This window comes from Heloderma suspectum, chromosome 1 (genome assembly GCF_057233095.1).
Source record: "Heloderma suspectum isolate Gila_16-S chromosome 1, 16-S_ref, whole genome shotgun sequence".
NCBI classification, from domain to species: Eukaryota; Metazoa; Chordata; class Lepidosauria; order Squamata; family Helodermatidae; genus Heloderma; species Heloderma suspectum.
The window spans coordinates 287,126,019-287,142,851 of NC_139458.1; the positions used below are offsets into that span (position 1 = coordinate 287,126,019).

A 16,833-nucleotide genomic window follows, 5' to 3' on the forward strand; every position below is an offset into this window, starting at 1 on the left:
ACAAAGGAATGGATGTGCACCTTGGCCTCAAGTTTTTGGGGTTTTTTGTTTTAAAGGGGAGCAAGACACTGTTAAGTGATGAACTCAATCTTGGTGGGATGACTCCCATGACTGGAATACAGCAATTGACGGTTATAACTTGTTCAAAAAGAACAGGAGGAACAGAAAGGGAGGTGGGGTTGCACTATATGTTAAAAATACATATCTCTGTACAGAAATACAGGAGGATGAGCTTGGTAGCCCCATCGAGAGCATCTGGGTCAAAATAAATGGAGCAAAGAATAAAAGGAACCTGGTGGTTGGAGTCTACTACCGGCCACCCAATCAAGGAGAAGACGAGGATGAAACTTTTGAAAAGCAAATTGCCAAGGTTTCAAGGAAGCATGCAGTAGTAGTAATGGGGGACTCCAATTTCCCCGATATTTGTTGGGAGACAAATTCTGCAAAACATGGCCCCTCCAGGAAATTCCTGACTTGTGTGGCAGATAACTTCCTCCTACAGAAAGTAGAGGAAGGAACTAGAGGATCGGCTATCCTTGACTTGACCCTAACCAACAGAGATGACTTGGTGGATAAAGTAGCAGTTACGGGAACTCTGGGGGAAATTGACCATGTTATACTTGCGTTCTTGGTTCTAAAGGAAGCAAAAGCCGAGTGTAGCCAAACGTGTACCCTGGATTTTAGGAAAGCCAATTTTAATAAACTCAGAACAATGATCAGTAAGGTCCCATGGCAAGCAACTCTAATGAGAAAAGGAGTCCAAGATGGGTGGGATTTTTTTTTAAAGGAAATTCTAAAGGCACAATTACAAACCATTCCAACAAGAAGAAAAGGTGGAAGACAACAGAAGAAGCCAATGTGGCTTCACAACAAGCTTAGAGATGACATGAAAACAAAAAAAGGACACATCTATAAAGTGGAAGGAAGGCCAAGCTACAAAGGAACAGCACAGGTAGAGAGCACAGAATTGCAGGGATGGCGTCAGGAAGGCTAAAGCTGAGAACGAGCTGAGGTTAATGAGGGATGCTAAAAACAACAAAAAGGGCTTCTTCAGATATGTGCATAGTAAAAGACAGAGGAAAGAAATGGTGGTTCAGCTATTAAATAAAGATGGCAAAATGATAACAGATGACAAGGAAAAGGCAGAAGTGCTCAGTCTTCTCCCTAAAGAGGGTCTATAAGCCCCCTGGCAAAGGCGAAGTACAGGCTGAAGGGGCAGGACTGCAGCTTGAGATCGACAAGGATATGGTCAAGGAACACCTAATTACTTTGAATGAGTTCAAATCTCCAGGTCCAGATGAACTGCATCCTAGAGTAATAAAGGAACTGGCAGAAGAACTCTCAGAACCACTGTCTATTATCTTTGAGAAATCATGGAGGATGGGTGAAGTGCCAGATGACTGGAGGAGGGCTAATGATGTCCCTATCTTCAAAAAGGGTAAAAAGGAGGAACCTGGGAACTACAGACCAGTCAGTCTGACATCAATCCCTGGGAAAATTCTGGAGCAAATGATAAAGCAATCCATCTGTAAGCACCTTGAAAACAATGCAGTGATTACTCGAAGCCAACATGGATTTGTCAAGAACAAGTCCTGCCAGACGAATCTGATCTCATTTTTTGATCAGGTAACCTCCCTTGTGGACCGTGGGAATGCTGTAGACATCATATACCTCGACTTCAGCAAAACTTTCGACAAAGTGCCCCATGATAACCTGATGAGCAAACTAGCTCAAAGTGGGCTAGATGAAACAATGATCCGGTGGATCCACAGTTGGCTACAGAATCGGACTCAAAGAGTGCTTATCAATGGGATCTTCTCAAACTGGGGAGAGGTAACGAGCGGGGTACCGCAGGGCTCAGTCCTGGGCCCAGTGCTCTTCAACATTTTTGTTAATGACTTGGAGGAGGGGGTGCAGGGAATGCTGATCAAATTTGCAGATGACACAAAATTGGACAGGATAGCTAATACCCTGGAAGACAGAAACAGAATTCAAAGTGATCTTGATAGGCTGGAGTGCTGGGCAGAAAACAACAGAATGAAATTTAATAGGGATAAATGCCATGTTCTGTACCTAGGAAAAAGAAACCAAATGCACAGTTACATACTTGGGGATACTTGGCTCAACAATACTACAAGCGAGAAGGATCTTGGAATTGTTGTCGATCACAAGCTGAATATGAGCCAACAGTGTGATGTGGCTGCAAAAAAGGCAAATGCTATTTTGGGCTGCATTCATAGAAGCATAGCTTCCAAATCCTGGGAAGTACTAGTTCCCCTCTACTCAGCACTGGTTAGGCCTCATCTTGAGTACTGTGTCCAGTTCTGGGTGCCACACTTTAAGAAGGATGCAGACAAACTGGAGAGGGTTCAGAGGAGAGCAACAAAGATGTTCAGGGCACTGGAAACAAAGCCCTATGAGGAGAGAGTGAACGAAGTGGGCATGTTTAGCCTTGAGAAGACCGAGGGGAGATATGATAGTGCTCTTCAAGTACTTGAAAGGTTGTCACAGAGAGGAAGGTCAAGATCTCTTCTCGATCATCCCAGAGTGCAGGACACGGAATAATGGGCTAAAGTTACAGGAAGTCAGATTCTGGCTAGACATCAGGAAAAACTTCCTGACGGTTAGAGCAATACAACAATGGAAGCAATTACCTAGGGAGGTAGTGGGCTCTCCCACACTGGAGGCATTCAAGATGAGGCTGGACAGCCATCTGTCTGGGATGCTTTGACTTATTCCTGCACTGAGCAGGGGGTTGGACTCAATGGTCTTATAGGTCCGTTCCAACCCTACTATTTTATGATTCTACCAAAGCACACTTTTCTTCCAGCTAGATATTTTTCTTCAGAACCAGTAAGCCTAATATTGCAAGCCACACAGGAGTTATACACATCCTAAATAGATGTACTTCTCACAATTAGGAATTGCCTACAACTGGGAATTAAGTCAGGAATTTCAGAGAGACCTGCTGAAAATATAAACAAGCCACAGTGGGTTGCATGTCTTACACAAGTCCTTGATCACTTGAGCAATTACATAAGGGTACCTGTATCCACAATTTGAACACTCTCCCTTTTATATACAGATATGTCTTGATTTAGAGATATTGCACTAGCTTTGCCCAAATGATTTATGTCTGCTTTTTCCTTCAGACCACCTATCAAGCACTGCAAATTACAGTATGCCTTTTCTTCAGCTATATTAATAATACATAAGAGTACATGTCTTTCCCAAACACGCTTGCACTGCTCACACATGTAAGAACTGTACTGACCTTCACTCTCAATGCAAGAGGCAAAGCAAAGCAGAGTCAGCTTATAATGTTACCTTCATATCAGCTTCACCTCCACTGTGCGTATCCTGACAGAAGAAATTGTATCCTCCTTCCCATACTCCTGTCACCAGCTAATGAAAAAGAATAGTCAGTTGTCAACAACACGATGATACAGTTTAACATTACATGTTAAAACTGAAACGCTTTAAGAGTGAAAGAAATTAAAGAACCAAGATCATATCTATGAGACCTTAGGGCAGGGGTGAGAATTCTTTTGTCTGTTGAGGGCTACATTGATCAAGAGGCTGGAGCAACTCCCCTATGAGGGAAGGTTAGAACAGCTGGGATTGTTTAGCTTGGAAGAAAGGTGAGTAAGGGGAGACATGACAGAGGTGTATAGACAAACAAAAAATAAAGGTGGCTGTATGCTGGCCATAAGAAAAATTCCAAAACCCATATAGTACAATACCTTTATTAGGCCAGCTGAAACAACACAAAAGATGTGCAAGCTTTTGAGATCTCCAGATCTCTTCCTCAGGCAAGATGAAGTTGCAGGTGGAGGTGGTGGTACAATAGCTTTCAAGAGAGTTGAACTGAGAGAGGGATTGCTTCCCATGGTGTGTACACATTTCCTCCCCTCAACAGATACCTGTGGTCAGGCAGGTTCTGAAGATTTTCAACCTACAAAAGCCTACAAAACCTGCTTTACCAGACGCAAAAGTGGGATAGGTACATATCACAATTAGTTAAAAACTGGAATTATACAATCTTTCCCTAACCTACTTTAGTAGGGACTTCAGGATGGGAATGAATATATTCTGAAACAGTCTTCTTGTTTTACACTTTCCATCTATCTTTTTTTTACATCTCCCTGTTGACTTGTGCCACTAGGAGCTTTCTTACATAAAACTTAATACTTCTTACATAAAACTTCTTACATAAAACTTAGACTTAACTAGTCTGCATGCATTCCCAACCCAGTGGATAATCACAAGAAAAAAACACTAAAATTAAATTCTAGGCAAGAGCCCACCCTTTAGAATTTAGATAAGGTAACTTATTTTCCTTCCCTGACAATGTGAACCTGGCCAATGTCTTCTGAAAATTATCAGTAGCCCCATTTAACACAGCTTCCATGCTCCAAGAATTGGGTTTTTTGATCGAAAGGACTAGCCACAATATTTGCAGGGCACCTGTTACGTACTTAAATGGCTTCCATCAACTGGCCTACATATGTGAGACTCATTTCTCCAGCATGCCAACTGGGCTTGCTTCAGCTGCTTGAAGCCAGAAACAAGCCCTCTGCAGTTGACAATATGAAATATAAGGGTTAGACTAGGATTGGGGAAGCCCAGATTCAAATCCCACCTCAGACATGAAGCTCTCTGGGTGACCTGAGACCAGTCACTCTCAATCATGCTAGGTTTACCTCACAGGGTTGTCGTGACAATGAGAGGGGATACCATGTATGCTACCCTAAGGTCTTTAGAAGAAGAGTAAAGGTGTCATGCAGCCTGGCTGGGGAATGCTGGGATTTGTAGTCCAACACATCTGGAAGGTGTGTTGTAGTCCAACACATCTGGAAGGTTGGAGAAGGCTGGTATAGCATAATAAGCAGCTGTCTTTTGTTCCAGATCAGTGTAATATTATTATTAGCATCTTGCTTCCAGTAACAAATAAAAACATGCATTTTGCAGGAAAGGGGAAAGAATCCCCCGATTTTTCATCTTTTGCAATGCTACCAAATTGGAGCATAGCCTTAACCTGCAGAATTTCTGCTAGAAACCCTTCCTTGGAAAATACTTACCATGTAGGGACACCATTAACATTATGTATTTTGTTTATACTTTGCACGTTCTTCTTAGCAACACTCACTGTAACACTGCAATCTCTTCCAAACTTTCAACAGTGCAACTCCTCTCACGTCTGATATGACAAAGAGAGACTTAGGCACACATGGAAATGAAGGCTTGGCCATTAGTTGTTCCCCACAGTATTAGCCACAAGCTCTGTGGCAACAGTTTGGCCTTTTGTTTTCAAACTTTCTACAGGTAATGGATAATTGTGCATGCCATTTAGGCAGCAGCTTAGTACTATATGGCATCTGAATCTACTGATCTGTTAACAGAAGCCAGACTTCCCCACCCTTTCCAGAAGGCAGAGAGTCACATATCACGGGGATTATTAAGCATTCTATTGTGCTGTCTGTTGAACCTTGACTACTGAATCAACAAGCACTGACCAGACCCAGATCTGCTTAGCTTCAGGAAGGTGGCTGCCTCATGTGCCTTCAGACCATGCCCTGGGTGGTCTACAAGCCTTAGTGGTTGTGGGCAGATCCACCACCTTTCTCCTCAGCTGGGGCTACAGTCACTTTGTATATGGTGGGTGGATCTTGGTGACTATGCTAACAGGATTTGCTCACAGACCACTTTGGAATTCAAGGGTGGGACCTGGCCCCCAATCCTCAGTGGTACTCCAGAATAATATTTTATTAACCAAGGTTACACTGACACACCACTACAAACCTATAGCTTTCTGCCTGAAAGCCAGTGATCAACTGAGTGCTATAAAAAGGAGGGCAAGGGGAAATGAGAAGCTGGAGAAGGGCTGTACCATACTAAGCTCAGCAAGAGCCTCCCTGGTGTGCTAGAATGCCACAAATAGAAATTGTAGAAGCAGATACCAGATTATTTATTAATATTTATTAATTATTATTATTAGCATCAATTATCGTTTATTACAATAACACTCAAAAATGTACCATACGGGCTTTGAATTTTAAGACGTTTAGCAAAATACGTCTTATGGATTGAGTTATTTGTTCACCCAGACATCCCTGCCATTAAGGGAAAACTTAAAAAATAAGGCAAAGACCATCACTCCTCAAAGTACCCATGGAGAAAGGATCAGTTACAATCAACACATTTACACTGTAAGTACTGGTGCCAAACTATTTGACCTGGAATACATACCACAGATGCCATTATCTCACTTGAGCACCTACTTTGACACAGCAGATATGCCCAAGTGGAAAAGTAAACACAGGCTAATAATCTCTGAACAAATAAACTGCTCCTATCATATCTGCACATTTATTAGACAATGTCTCAAGCAATATGAATTTTAAGTATGCTATACTTCTGAGAGGATGTTGTGGATTTTACATGGGGGGGTGCTGTTTAGAATTTAATGTCTCCTTTGCAAAAGATTCAAAGTGTGAAATCCAACTAGTTTCTCTGCCGACAGAAGTCAATGGAATGGGAAGGGGTGTGGGCTACAGGGAGAAGTGGGAATTGCTAAAAATCATGCTTACATACATGTCACATCCTGCCGCCCCTTTCAGGAGAAAGGCTGTTCTGCATCTACTTTGATCCTATCCATACAAGTTAAGTGACACAGCCAACACCACATGTCATAACGGACAAAGTTTAATGCTGAAAGCAAATATAATTTTCTCGGAGATCACAATAGTCTAGATGAGATGGGTTTTATAGGTTGCATGGTACATAATCTTAGGGATTCCCCTGAATGCCCCCCCCCCCCCACACACACACGTAAGTTAGGGAGTGCATGATAAATTGCCCACTCCCGCTTTGTGGCAACACCTCTATTCATTTCCATTAGGAAAGATCGCATGACTTGATAGGAATACACAAGAACAGCAGGTCAGAAGCATTCCTCAGCAAAATCAGGTCCTGGTATTTTAGAGTAGTAATTTCAAGACTGCTGTACCCAGGTTTTGGGAGTGTCAGTAAGGGCATATTGTTGTAAGCAATACTGTTTTTCTACCAGCAGGCTACAGAAGGCTAAATAATAGGGTTGATTTTATAAATGTAATCTTTAATTTTTCCATTGTTGTCAAAGCCCACTAAAAATGTCTTGACCAAAAAGTGAACTGTGCATTTTATTCAGCATATAAAAACCTAATCCACCTCAGGCGTAATTCAGCTTCTCCACACAGGGCCTTTTACTGCATTTAACCAATACAGTGACTGGAGGAGACTGGGGAGAAAGACTGAGCAAATACATGGCAATCCTTAAAAAAAACGTATTAGGGCGCAATCCTATCCAAATAGGTGGCCGCCTCTGAACTCTGAGGCGACTGCCTATCCAAAGCGGGGCAAGAGAAGCACGGAGGGGATCATTCCCTCCACACTTCTCCTGCCCCGCATTTTCAGCTAGACAGCCAATTGTGGCTGTCTAGCCGTGGGAGGGCCCCGGAACGCCCCTTTTCGGCCTCTCCACGCTCCTCTTGTGAGCGTGGCTGTTCTGTGCTGCCTGTGAGGCAGCGCGGAAGTGGGGGGAGGTCGGTTCCCAGAAAATAAGATATCCTATGGCCGTCTAGCCGCTGTCTAGCGGCCATAGGATTGCTCCCTCCAGGAGTAAGCCCCAATGAACCTAGCAGGAGTTACCTCTGAGTAAAGATGCATAGGATTGTGCTGTCAACATCTTACTGCACTATCAGCTAGTTTCCTTAATGCATAAGAAAAACTTGGGAATGGCAATATATACTCTGAAGTCAGGCCAAAGTTGACCACTACATTACATGTGGGGGAAAACACACCACTCTTTAATATAGCAAGGATGGTTCTGTATATTCATTTCTTGAGTGACGTTGCTATCTCCATTTCTGAAGATCTCTGCTAGGATCCAACTCCTTGATTTTCTCATTTTAGCAAGCCACAAATTAATAGGGCAGAACATCAATATCATCCCTAGAGTGCTGGCTTTTATTTAATAGCATTTACCAATTACGACTACTAAGAATTCTACCTTGGTGACCTGTGAACTGGGCCATTGTTCACAGGTCACCACTAAGTCTCTTCTTGTAGTAGATGAACAGTTTCCCCTCAAGCTTCATGTGCATGGCTTATAAATTCCTGAAACAGTGATGTACAAGTAGGACCATTACACATATGGCTGAATGCACAAAGCCCTCACAAGTCAGAGGAAGGGTGTGAGGAAGTAGAAGGGCACATGTCTGTGCCTCCACCACAGGAAGGGACTGGGCACGCCAGTAATTGCATGAACTGGGCAGATAATAAACACACCCTTTTAGTGACTGTTATACAGAATGTTATGATACTGGAAATACAAGTAACTTTTTCTTTTTAAACCAGTGGGCAGCTACCACCCCATGCATGTGTCAAAGTATATAAAGTCTACTATAGTGGAAAGTGGGATTATGCCTGGCCAACCTGCCCTCAGGAGTATCTCATATCTGCATGTGGGATATGAGATGCGTTTTATCATCATCACACCCATTTATTTGTATCCAGCTTTTTCCTCCAAAAGGAAGTCCAAAGCGACTAGCAGCATCAATATATAGAATACAATAGCATGACATAAAATAAAATATCAAAAGACAACAATATGAAAAATGATCTAACAATAAAATACTATAATATCTATAAACAAACTTTCAATTCAGAAGTGAAACATCAAGCATTTTAACCAAGTCTACACGCATACGGTCCAAAAGACATATGGGATTATTAATTTAGCCCTGCTCTCAAGAAAAATGGAATCCTAAAGGCCAGTGTTAACTTGTTGATTAATAAATCTGCTTGTGCTCCATGTCTATAGCCTGCACTGGATAAAGAGATGTAGGGGAAGAGGCAGTGGATGTATTACAGGATGTGGACTCAATTCTATGCTATGAGCTGGTACTCTGAACACTTACTCAGTCGTTTTACTGATTTCGGTGAAGTTACTGTATACGACTATTCTATGTAGTTATAGGGGGGAAACACTGTATTGGTTAATACAGAGCAAACCCAAATGCACAACCCCTTCTTCTCTTACCTCATAAAACATATAGAGGGACAGCAGTGTAAGTCCAAGGTTATAGACCACTAGAATACCCCTGCATGAGAATGGCGGTCTGTTCTGCATATATTTTGGTCCTAACCATACAATTAATAGGTAGAAGACAGAGAAGATGAAGGTAGGTGTGTAGTTAGTCAGGAGAAGCCATCCTTTTACTCTGGGATCTGAAAAAGAATACACATTTAATGCAATGCAATTACAACTTTACTGTCTGGATGTAGTTGCTGCAAAGATTTAAGACTAGTGAAGGCTAGAAGGGCAGTGTGTGTAGAAGCACTTATTCCCAAGTATCTGGCCAACTTCAGTGCCAATATCCCAGAATAAAGGGTTCTGGGACTACAGCTTGTGCTGGGTTTCTCCCCCCACCAAGGCCTTAGTAACAGAATCTGAAGGAATAGGTGGCAAATACACTCAGAAAGGCCAATTGTTCTGAATTACGCAATAACCCCACACATGTAGTGAGGTTTCATTTAACTGTACTGTTGCTAAGGGAAGTACAACTAATTATGTTCTCTTTACAAAATGTGATTCCCCAAAGGAGCATTTGATATACTAGTCCTCATATTTATTTCTCAAATCTTGATTCCAGGTGCTTTGATTCCATGTTACTTTTCATTCTCTCATATCAATTAACTTCTCTCCCCCCCCTGCCATTACTGCATTATGTTTTTAAATATGAGGGATTTTATGAGGGGCGGAGTGCCCAAACACACCATTTAATTGCCACCCTCAAAATTTGACCAATTTTCTACAGTCCAAAACTGCCAGGTTTGTGGCAAAATAATGACAATTTCAGATTTTGTTTTCTAAATAGCTTTGAATCTTCTTGCATGCAGAACTGTTTGTGCTCTTCAGTTTTACAGCCTTCTGTGGGGAAAAAAGTAGTCTTCCAAGGAGCTGCACTTTAAAACTTTTGGGGATTACATTTTAGAAACCTGGGGCTTGATCCAACCAGGAGCTGAGCAATTTAATTTGCATTGATTCAGTGGCAGAGTTAAGCACACAAACATACGAAGCTGCCTTATACCATCAAACCTTTGGTCCAACAAGTTTAATGCTATTTGCTCTGCTTGATGGCATCTTTATTGCCAGTAACTAAGCCTTAGGAGAGGCATCCAGCCTTTTAGGATGGAAAGCCATGCAAAACCTGGAAAACCACCAAATGATCAATGGTCAAGATAAAGGGAGTACAGCTGTCTAAGGAACCCCAGAGGGCCAGATTTGAACCTCAGGAGGGCCAGATTTGGCCCAGAGGCCTGAGGTCCCCTCCCTCTCCCATTTTAAGTGGATAGGCCAGGAATCAAACTTGGGATGTCCTAAGCGTATGGCACGTGTTCCATCATTTAGCAATGCCACTGACAATATGTGCTTAAATCTTTCCCACTAAACTTATGTAAGTGGAACTAAGTGCTTAAATGTGGCTGGATGGTGTCCACAATTATTTAACATCTGCTAATCATGGAACAATTTTAAGTACTTGGCATTCCCACTGTTAGTGTGACATGCTATTTACGAGGCTATTAACTGATGGATTTTTGAATATGAGATTTTTTTTTAATAATAAGAGCTCCCCATGTAAATTTTTCATATGCCAATGTCAGCAAAGAACGGCACTATAAAATGTCAGCCTTGTACAGTGGTCAGAACACATGGATTCAAATTTGGCACCAACTCTGCAAAGTCAATCCCGAGCTGGCGATGGAAATGCCTGAGTTCTAATGAAGTATGTCTAAATAACTGCTGTGTGTGTGTGTGTGTGTGTGTGTGTTTACTCTGTTCACGTCTCTAATACCTATGGGGATAAAACTACAAATTTAGGGCAGCAGTAGATCTTTTTGTGTACAGTGGGAGTGCAGAAGTGAGCTGTTACTCACTCACTCTGCTACTATTTTGGTCTCAGGAAGTTTTGACCCCATTTGAGGGGAGAAGCGTTCTTGGGGTCTTTTAAACTACATATATCACCGGTCCAAATGATAAAACCAGCTAAGGCCACAAATCAGAACATCTATTTTATTAAATTCTAATAAGAGTCACTAATTTAAAAATATACACTTTACACATACGTACATACACACACATCCCATTATAGGCCAGATAAGCAGGCAGAGATGTTCGGCCCTCATTCAAGCAAGCACTGTGTGACACTTCAGTTGCGAATTTGACAGTTAACCAGGAGCTAGATAGCTCAATCTCTTGCAAATAAACTACATACCTCTTGGTCCAAGCCAAACATCCAGATAGCTATTGATTGTTTTATCCAGGGATTCCATTGTATAACCTAAAGGAAGAAAATAGTCATTTTTACCCTTTTTATAGAAGCATACAATTTAAAGTAACATCTTTTGACCCGAAGGCTCCTCTTCCTGAAATACTTGAGGGGTGTGTATGTGTGTCATATACCCCACCTACAGAATACCAGGAAAGTGGGCGGGGTGTGTGTGTGTCCTTGCATGACACTAAGCTGCTATCATATACTCACTTAAAGGTAAAGGTAAAGGTGTCCCCAACCAGTCGTGTCCGACTCTAGGGTGCGGTGCTCATCCCCGTTTCTAAGCCGAAGAGCCAGCGCTGTCCGAAGACGCTTCCGTGGTCATGTGGCTGGCATGACTGAACACCGAGGCGCAAGGAACGCTGTTACCTTTCCCGCCGAGGCGGTACCTATTTATCTACTTGCAATTTCTTGCTTTCGAAATGCTAGGTTGGCAGGAGCTGGGACTGACGACGGGAGCTCACTCCGTCACACAGCACTCGGGTCTCGAACTGCTGACCTGCCGACCTTCCGGTCTGCAGTTCAGCGTCTTAACCACTAAGCCACCGCGGCCCTTTTGCGGTGCTTATCATATACTCACTTACCTGGGAGTAAATCTCATTGAACCCAGTGGGGCTTACATCCAAGTAGACCTGTGTAGGATTGCTCTGAAACTGTGCTTTCTACATTTCTCAAGACTATAATTACAAATATAGCCAGAATGTAAACTGGATGGTGCTCTTCCACTTAAATTGCACGAGAAGCTTAAAGAAGATTTCGTGAAAACTACATCAGAAACATTTGCTTACAAACTGCGATCTTCTAAGAGAGTTTTAAATGTGCGTAGTGTGTCAGGGTAAAAATTCCCTTGTGTTCAGTAGCTGAGTATTGAGGGTTAGACCACCAATAATGGGAGAAAGTTACTGACACTGAACGGAACATCAAGAAGTTCACATCTAACACAGATCTTTTAAAATGGCTTTCACTGTCTTGAAGGCACCATACACGGAAAGGATAAAATGGAAGCAGCCTCCACTCGACCTGAACAATATCCACAAGTCAAAGCCTGAAGCTGAAACGGTAGTAACTTGTTTCATGACTAGCTGTAACTGCATAGGAACAGTAAGAACTTAAAAAGGGATTCTTCCCAACCGCCTGTCCCCTCCAAGTTTAGAAGTAATTTTGAATCACCTTTTTGCCTGTTTTTCTTTTAAAGTCAATGAACGGTAAACTTAAAACGTCACAACAGTTCATTTAACAGAAGGCTGAGGCTTGCTAAACAAAGCTCATGGGCGGCAGCCCAATCCTTCAGACCAGGAAAAACTGCAGTAGAACAAATGGAGGCTTATAATGATATGACGCCACCTCCCAGATTAGCATAGCTGAGCCAAGCTTGTCAAGCCAACTCCTGCTAGGGCAGCACCTTTTGACTGTATGTACCAGGAGAAGGCAATGTCAGTCATGCTGCTTTGCAGTGTTTGAAGGTGGAAGGCATTAGCACTGAAGTGTGTGCATGTGTGTGTGCGTATGGGGGGGGGGGCAGATCAGGTTCAGCTACCAAAGCCCTAATATTTGTGGCCTTGCTTTGCATAGCTCCACAATACACCACATACTTCACATCATTAAGTCCTTGGCCTCTCCAGCTAAAAGGATCCAATGCAGCGGGGCTGGGAACCTTCCACCTTAAGGAGGCATTGCCAGACAGAGATACTACTGGCTGGCTAGATGGACCGCTACTTTCCATCAGTACAAGAGAGCTTTATACATCCACATATAATCCCCTAAGGCCATCGCCAAACAGAATACAGGCACAGGAATAAGAAAGTACAATCAGCACAAAGATAAAATGGGCAAAGGCACCTATCTGCAAATGTTCTAAAGCTACATTATTTCCCTAAAGTAGTTACACACTTTATTGTAGATATATGTCACATGGATTGTATTAACTTGCATCCTTGAACTGTTCGCGCTGCCATTAGCTCCAGCTAGAAAACCGTTTGTTTTTTCTGCAACACATGTTAATTCTTGTCATTAAAGTTTGCCAGAGTCACGCAGGAAAGAGAAAAATTTCACTTTCCTCCCCATCATAAAACAGAATTCAAGTTATGTTTCTGAAACAGCCGCAGTTACTCCTAAATACCTTGTCAAAGGGAAGACTGGGCCTGGGGCGGGGGAGGAAGCGGGGGAGGAAGGGGATTTGCCACCACTAACAGCCAGGAGGATTTAAAAAAATGGTTTATTTGTTATTCAGATCACAAAAGGTTCTGTCTACATATCTAGGTGTGTAAGTTGCAGAACACACACTTTCTATTCACAGCATTGCTCCAGACAATAGTCAAGCTATTAACTCAGGAGTTGTCACACATTCACAATAGGAGAAAAACAAACACAAAACACTTCCATAATAGTGTAACTAAGGCCAAAGCTACACCTCGAGGTAGTAGGCCCATATATTTAAACACAACCCTGCCCCATTCAGGCATGGTGTGGGTGCTGGAGGCAAGAGAGCCAAAGAGGAAGGCTGGTGGCAGGCATCCCAAACCCTCCCCTACAGTTCGTATTTCCAGACCTTAATCCTTCAGCTAGGGAGTGGCCTCCACGCTTCCTGCCTGCATACTCCTTAGGCCCTTCATTTTGCACCCCCTACGTCAATCTTCCCAACCTGGTGCCCTGCTGTTTTGGACTACAACCCCCATCACTCCAGATTCACTGGACTACAGCTTCCATCAATCCAAGGCAGGAAGAGTCATGGCCATGCTGGCTACTAACAATGGGAACTGTATGTAGTTCAACACACCAGGAAGGCACCAGATTGGGAAAGGATGCTCTTTGCAAAGGACAGATCCACATTTAGAAACATGGGCCTGTCACAGTCATGTGCGGACCGGACCCAAGACAACAGAAAAATAGCAGTAAGAACTGCTACAGGAATTGTCTGTTTTGGACCTAGATGACAAAATGTGAGGAGGAGGTCAGGGAAGAGGAGGCAAAGCTTTTTACATATAAGGCTATGTTGCTTATTTACAATGAGCACGAAAAGGTGCCACATGCAGGCTTTTGCTTTCTACTGCTTGGAAGGGGTCATAAAGGAGTTGGTATTCCTCTGAAAACCATCAGTGTATCCACAGAACGCCTGCCTCACATGGGGAAAGGTTGTCATAAACTCTGCTGGCATAGTTAGTGTACACTAGCAAAACCACTTCCTTGAGAATTAAAACAGGAGAATGCAGTCCAGAAATCAGAGTTCAGATGAGCTCAAGCAAAAAAACCTCACACATGTCTTTGGTTAAGACAATTGCTTTTACAATTCTCCTAGTCAAGGAGCACCTCGTGACAAGGTTAAAAAATGCAACTATTATACTGGGAAATGAATCATTCAGAAATTAGTCACAGTGGAGGGGTAGACGGGAGTGTTTTGAAACTATGTCAAAACCCCACATAATTATAAGTATGTACTCTCAATTCTGGCAAGTTCAAACTTTGGTTTGCAGATAGGAAACCAATCCAGACCCACAGCCAGGAAAGAAGGGCTTTAAGTCGGTGCTAGCGGCCTTGTTATGATACCCTCCTTCTTACTCAAGACAGCTCTGTCTCCCTCCAGTCCTGCATCTCCCACTGCCTATCCAGTATCTCTGCTTGGATGCTTCTTCATCATTTCAAACTACCATGTTTGGATGGAACACGAAGCCTGAATTACTAAGAGAATTCTGGCTCCTCCTACGAACAGAGCAGCTAAATTAACCAAAAACTAACAAGCAAGCAAACGCTTCCCATTACGTCTGAAGCCAAACCCTGGCTTGTTGCTCCTACAAACCAGGAACTGGAACCCAACTTCAAACCCTGGTTTTAGACTATGGTTTCTTAGGAGAGCATAATGGGAAGCTGCTCATGAATGATAAGCCAGAATTCTCAGCAATTCTGAATAATCGTTATATCTGAACATGGCCAATACGCCCAAGATTGCACTTCTCATCTTTCCTCCCAATCCCTCCTCACTTTGCCTTATCCACTGACATTTATACTGTCCACCCGCATGTAGCCCCATCCTGACTCCGCTCTCTCCTTTGTTCCCCGTATCCAGCCTGTAGCCTCGTCATCTCACTTCTCCCATTACAGCACTGCAAAAACATGGCCTCTCCTCTCTGTATCCTCAGCAAAAGCTCTAGTTCATGTCCTGGTCAGCTCTTGGCCAGATGACTACAGCCTTCTGGTTTACTGTTGTCTTACCTTGGTCCCCTTGTGTCTATCAGGCCCCTCCGCCGCTGAAAATCACTCACCTCTCTCATCACTCTGATCATATGATTCCTTCCCTTAAGTGCCTAGACTGATTTCTTGTCTGTTCACAGATCCAGGACAAGCTTCTTGCTCTTACCTTCAAAGCCCTCCATGGTCTTACCCTTGCCCCCTTTATGCCCCTGATCTTATATTCTGATACATCCCTGCCCATTATATTTGCTCCTCCACCTCCACCACCCTCAGACTTGCAAAGGTCTCCTGTTCCCTGAAAAGACCCTGCCGCTTCTCCCTTGCTGCCCTATATGCTTGGAACTGCCTTTCAGAACACCTCTGTGCTACCACCTCTCTTGAGGAGCAGCCACAGCTCAGTGGTGAAACACATGCTTTGCATGCAGAAGGTTCCAAGTTCAATCCCCAGCATCTTCAGGTATGGCTGGAAAAATTCCTGCCTGAAACCCTGGAGAGCCTCTGCCAGTCAGTACTGGGCTAGATGGACCAAGGGTCTAACTCCACATAAGGCAGCTTCCTCTGTTCCTCTCTTATTTCCTTCAAATCCTTTCTGAAAATCCACCTTTTCTGTGGAGCCTTTGGCACGACCCTCTTGTCCCCATGCTACCTTAACACCACAGAAGCTCTTTCACCCAGTAAGTACATATGTAACTTGATTGTTTGAACAGGATTTGAAACTTAAGGAGATTAAGGGCAGGGGTTTCTGTAGCTTATGTAAGGTCAGGATCTGCTCTTAGCTCTGCTGTTTTAAATCTGTATTTTAAATCTCTGCATTTCTGCTAGATTTTATTCTGGTTGTACTCTTATATTGTAGTTTTAAGCTTTATATTTTATATTGTCTTATGTTGTAATTTGTGGTTTTAATTTTTGTAAACAGCCCAGAGAGCTTCAGCTATTGGGTGCTAAATAAATAAATAAATAAAACGGTCAGAGGCCATTTAAAAGTCTTTACAGGCTGGCATTTGTTGATTACAAAGTGACAGCAACTAGCAGGGTATAGTGAAAACTTCAGTGGAAATTGATTTAACAAGCTTGATAACAACAGGTTTATCATCTCCCTCTTTAAAAAAATGTTTTGCTTCTTAAAACCAAATACTATTCTCATATGGAACAAAATCCCACTGAGTTTAATGGGCTTACTCCCTGAGTAAATGGGTGTAAAATTGCAGCCTGAGATAAGGGCAATAATCTCAAGTTAAAGAGAAAGCTTTTGTTAGTAATTTAGTGAGCAATA

General features: G+C 42.8%; 1 protein-coding gene across 4 annotated transcripts in view; it reads right to left on the reverse strand.

Annotated features, from left to right (window-relative positions):
• The window catches only part of ELOVL5 (ELOVL fatty acid elongase 5), a 60,689-nt gene that overhangs the window by 13,985 nt on the left and 29,871 nt on the right, over positions 1-16,833 (reverse strand). For 3 of the 4 annotated variants that reach the window (XM_084826827.1, XM_084826829.1, XM_084826828.1), the window contains exons 2-4: positions 11,319-11,384; positions 9,083-9,270; positions 3,328-3,405 (exon numbers count right to left, since the gene is read on the reverse strand). In XM_084826827.1, the coding sequence (XP_084682953.1) occupies positions 3,328-3,405; positions 9,083-9,270; positions 11,319-11,376 (324 nt within the window). In that variant the 5' untranslated portion in view covers positions 11,377-11,384. Of the gene's footprint in view, positions 1-3,327; positions 3,406-9,082; positions 9,271-11,318; positions 11,385-11,585; positions 12,843-16,833 lie in introns of those variants that run through there. The other variant, XM_084826830.1, reaches the window with a different exon arrangement.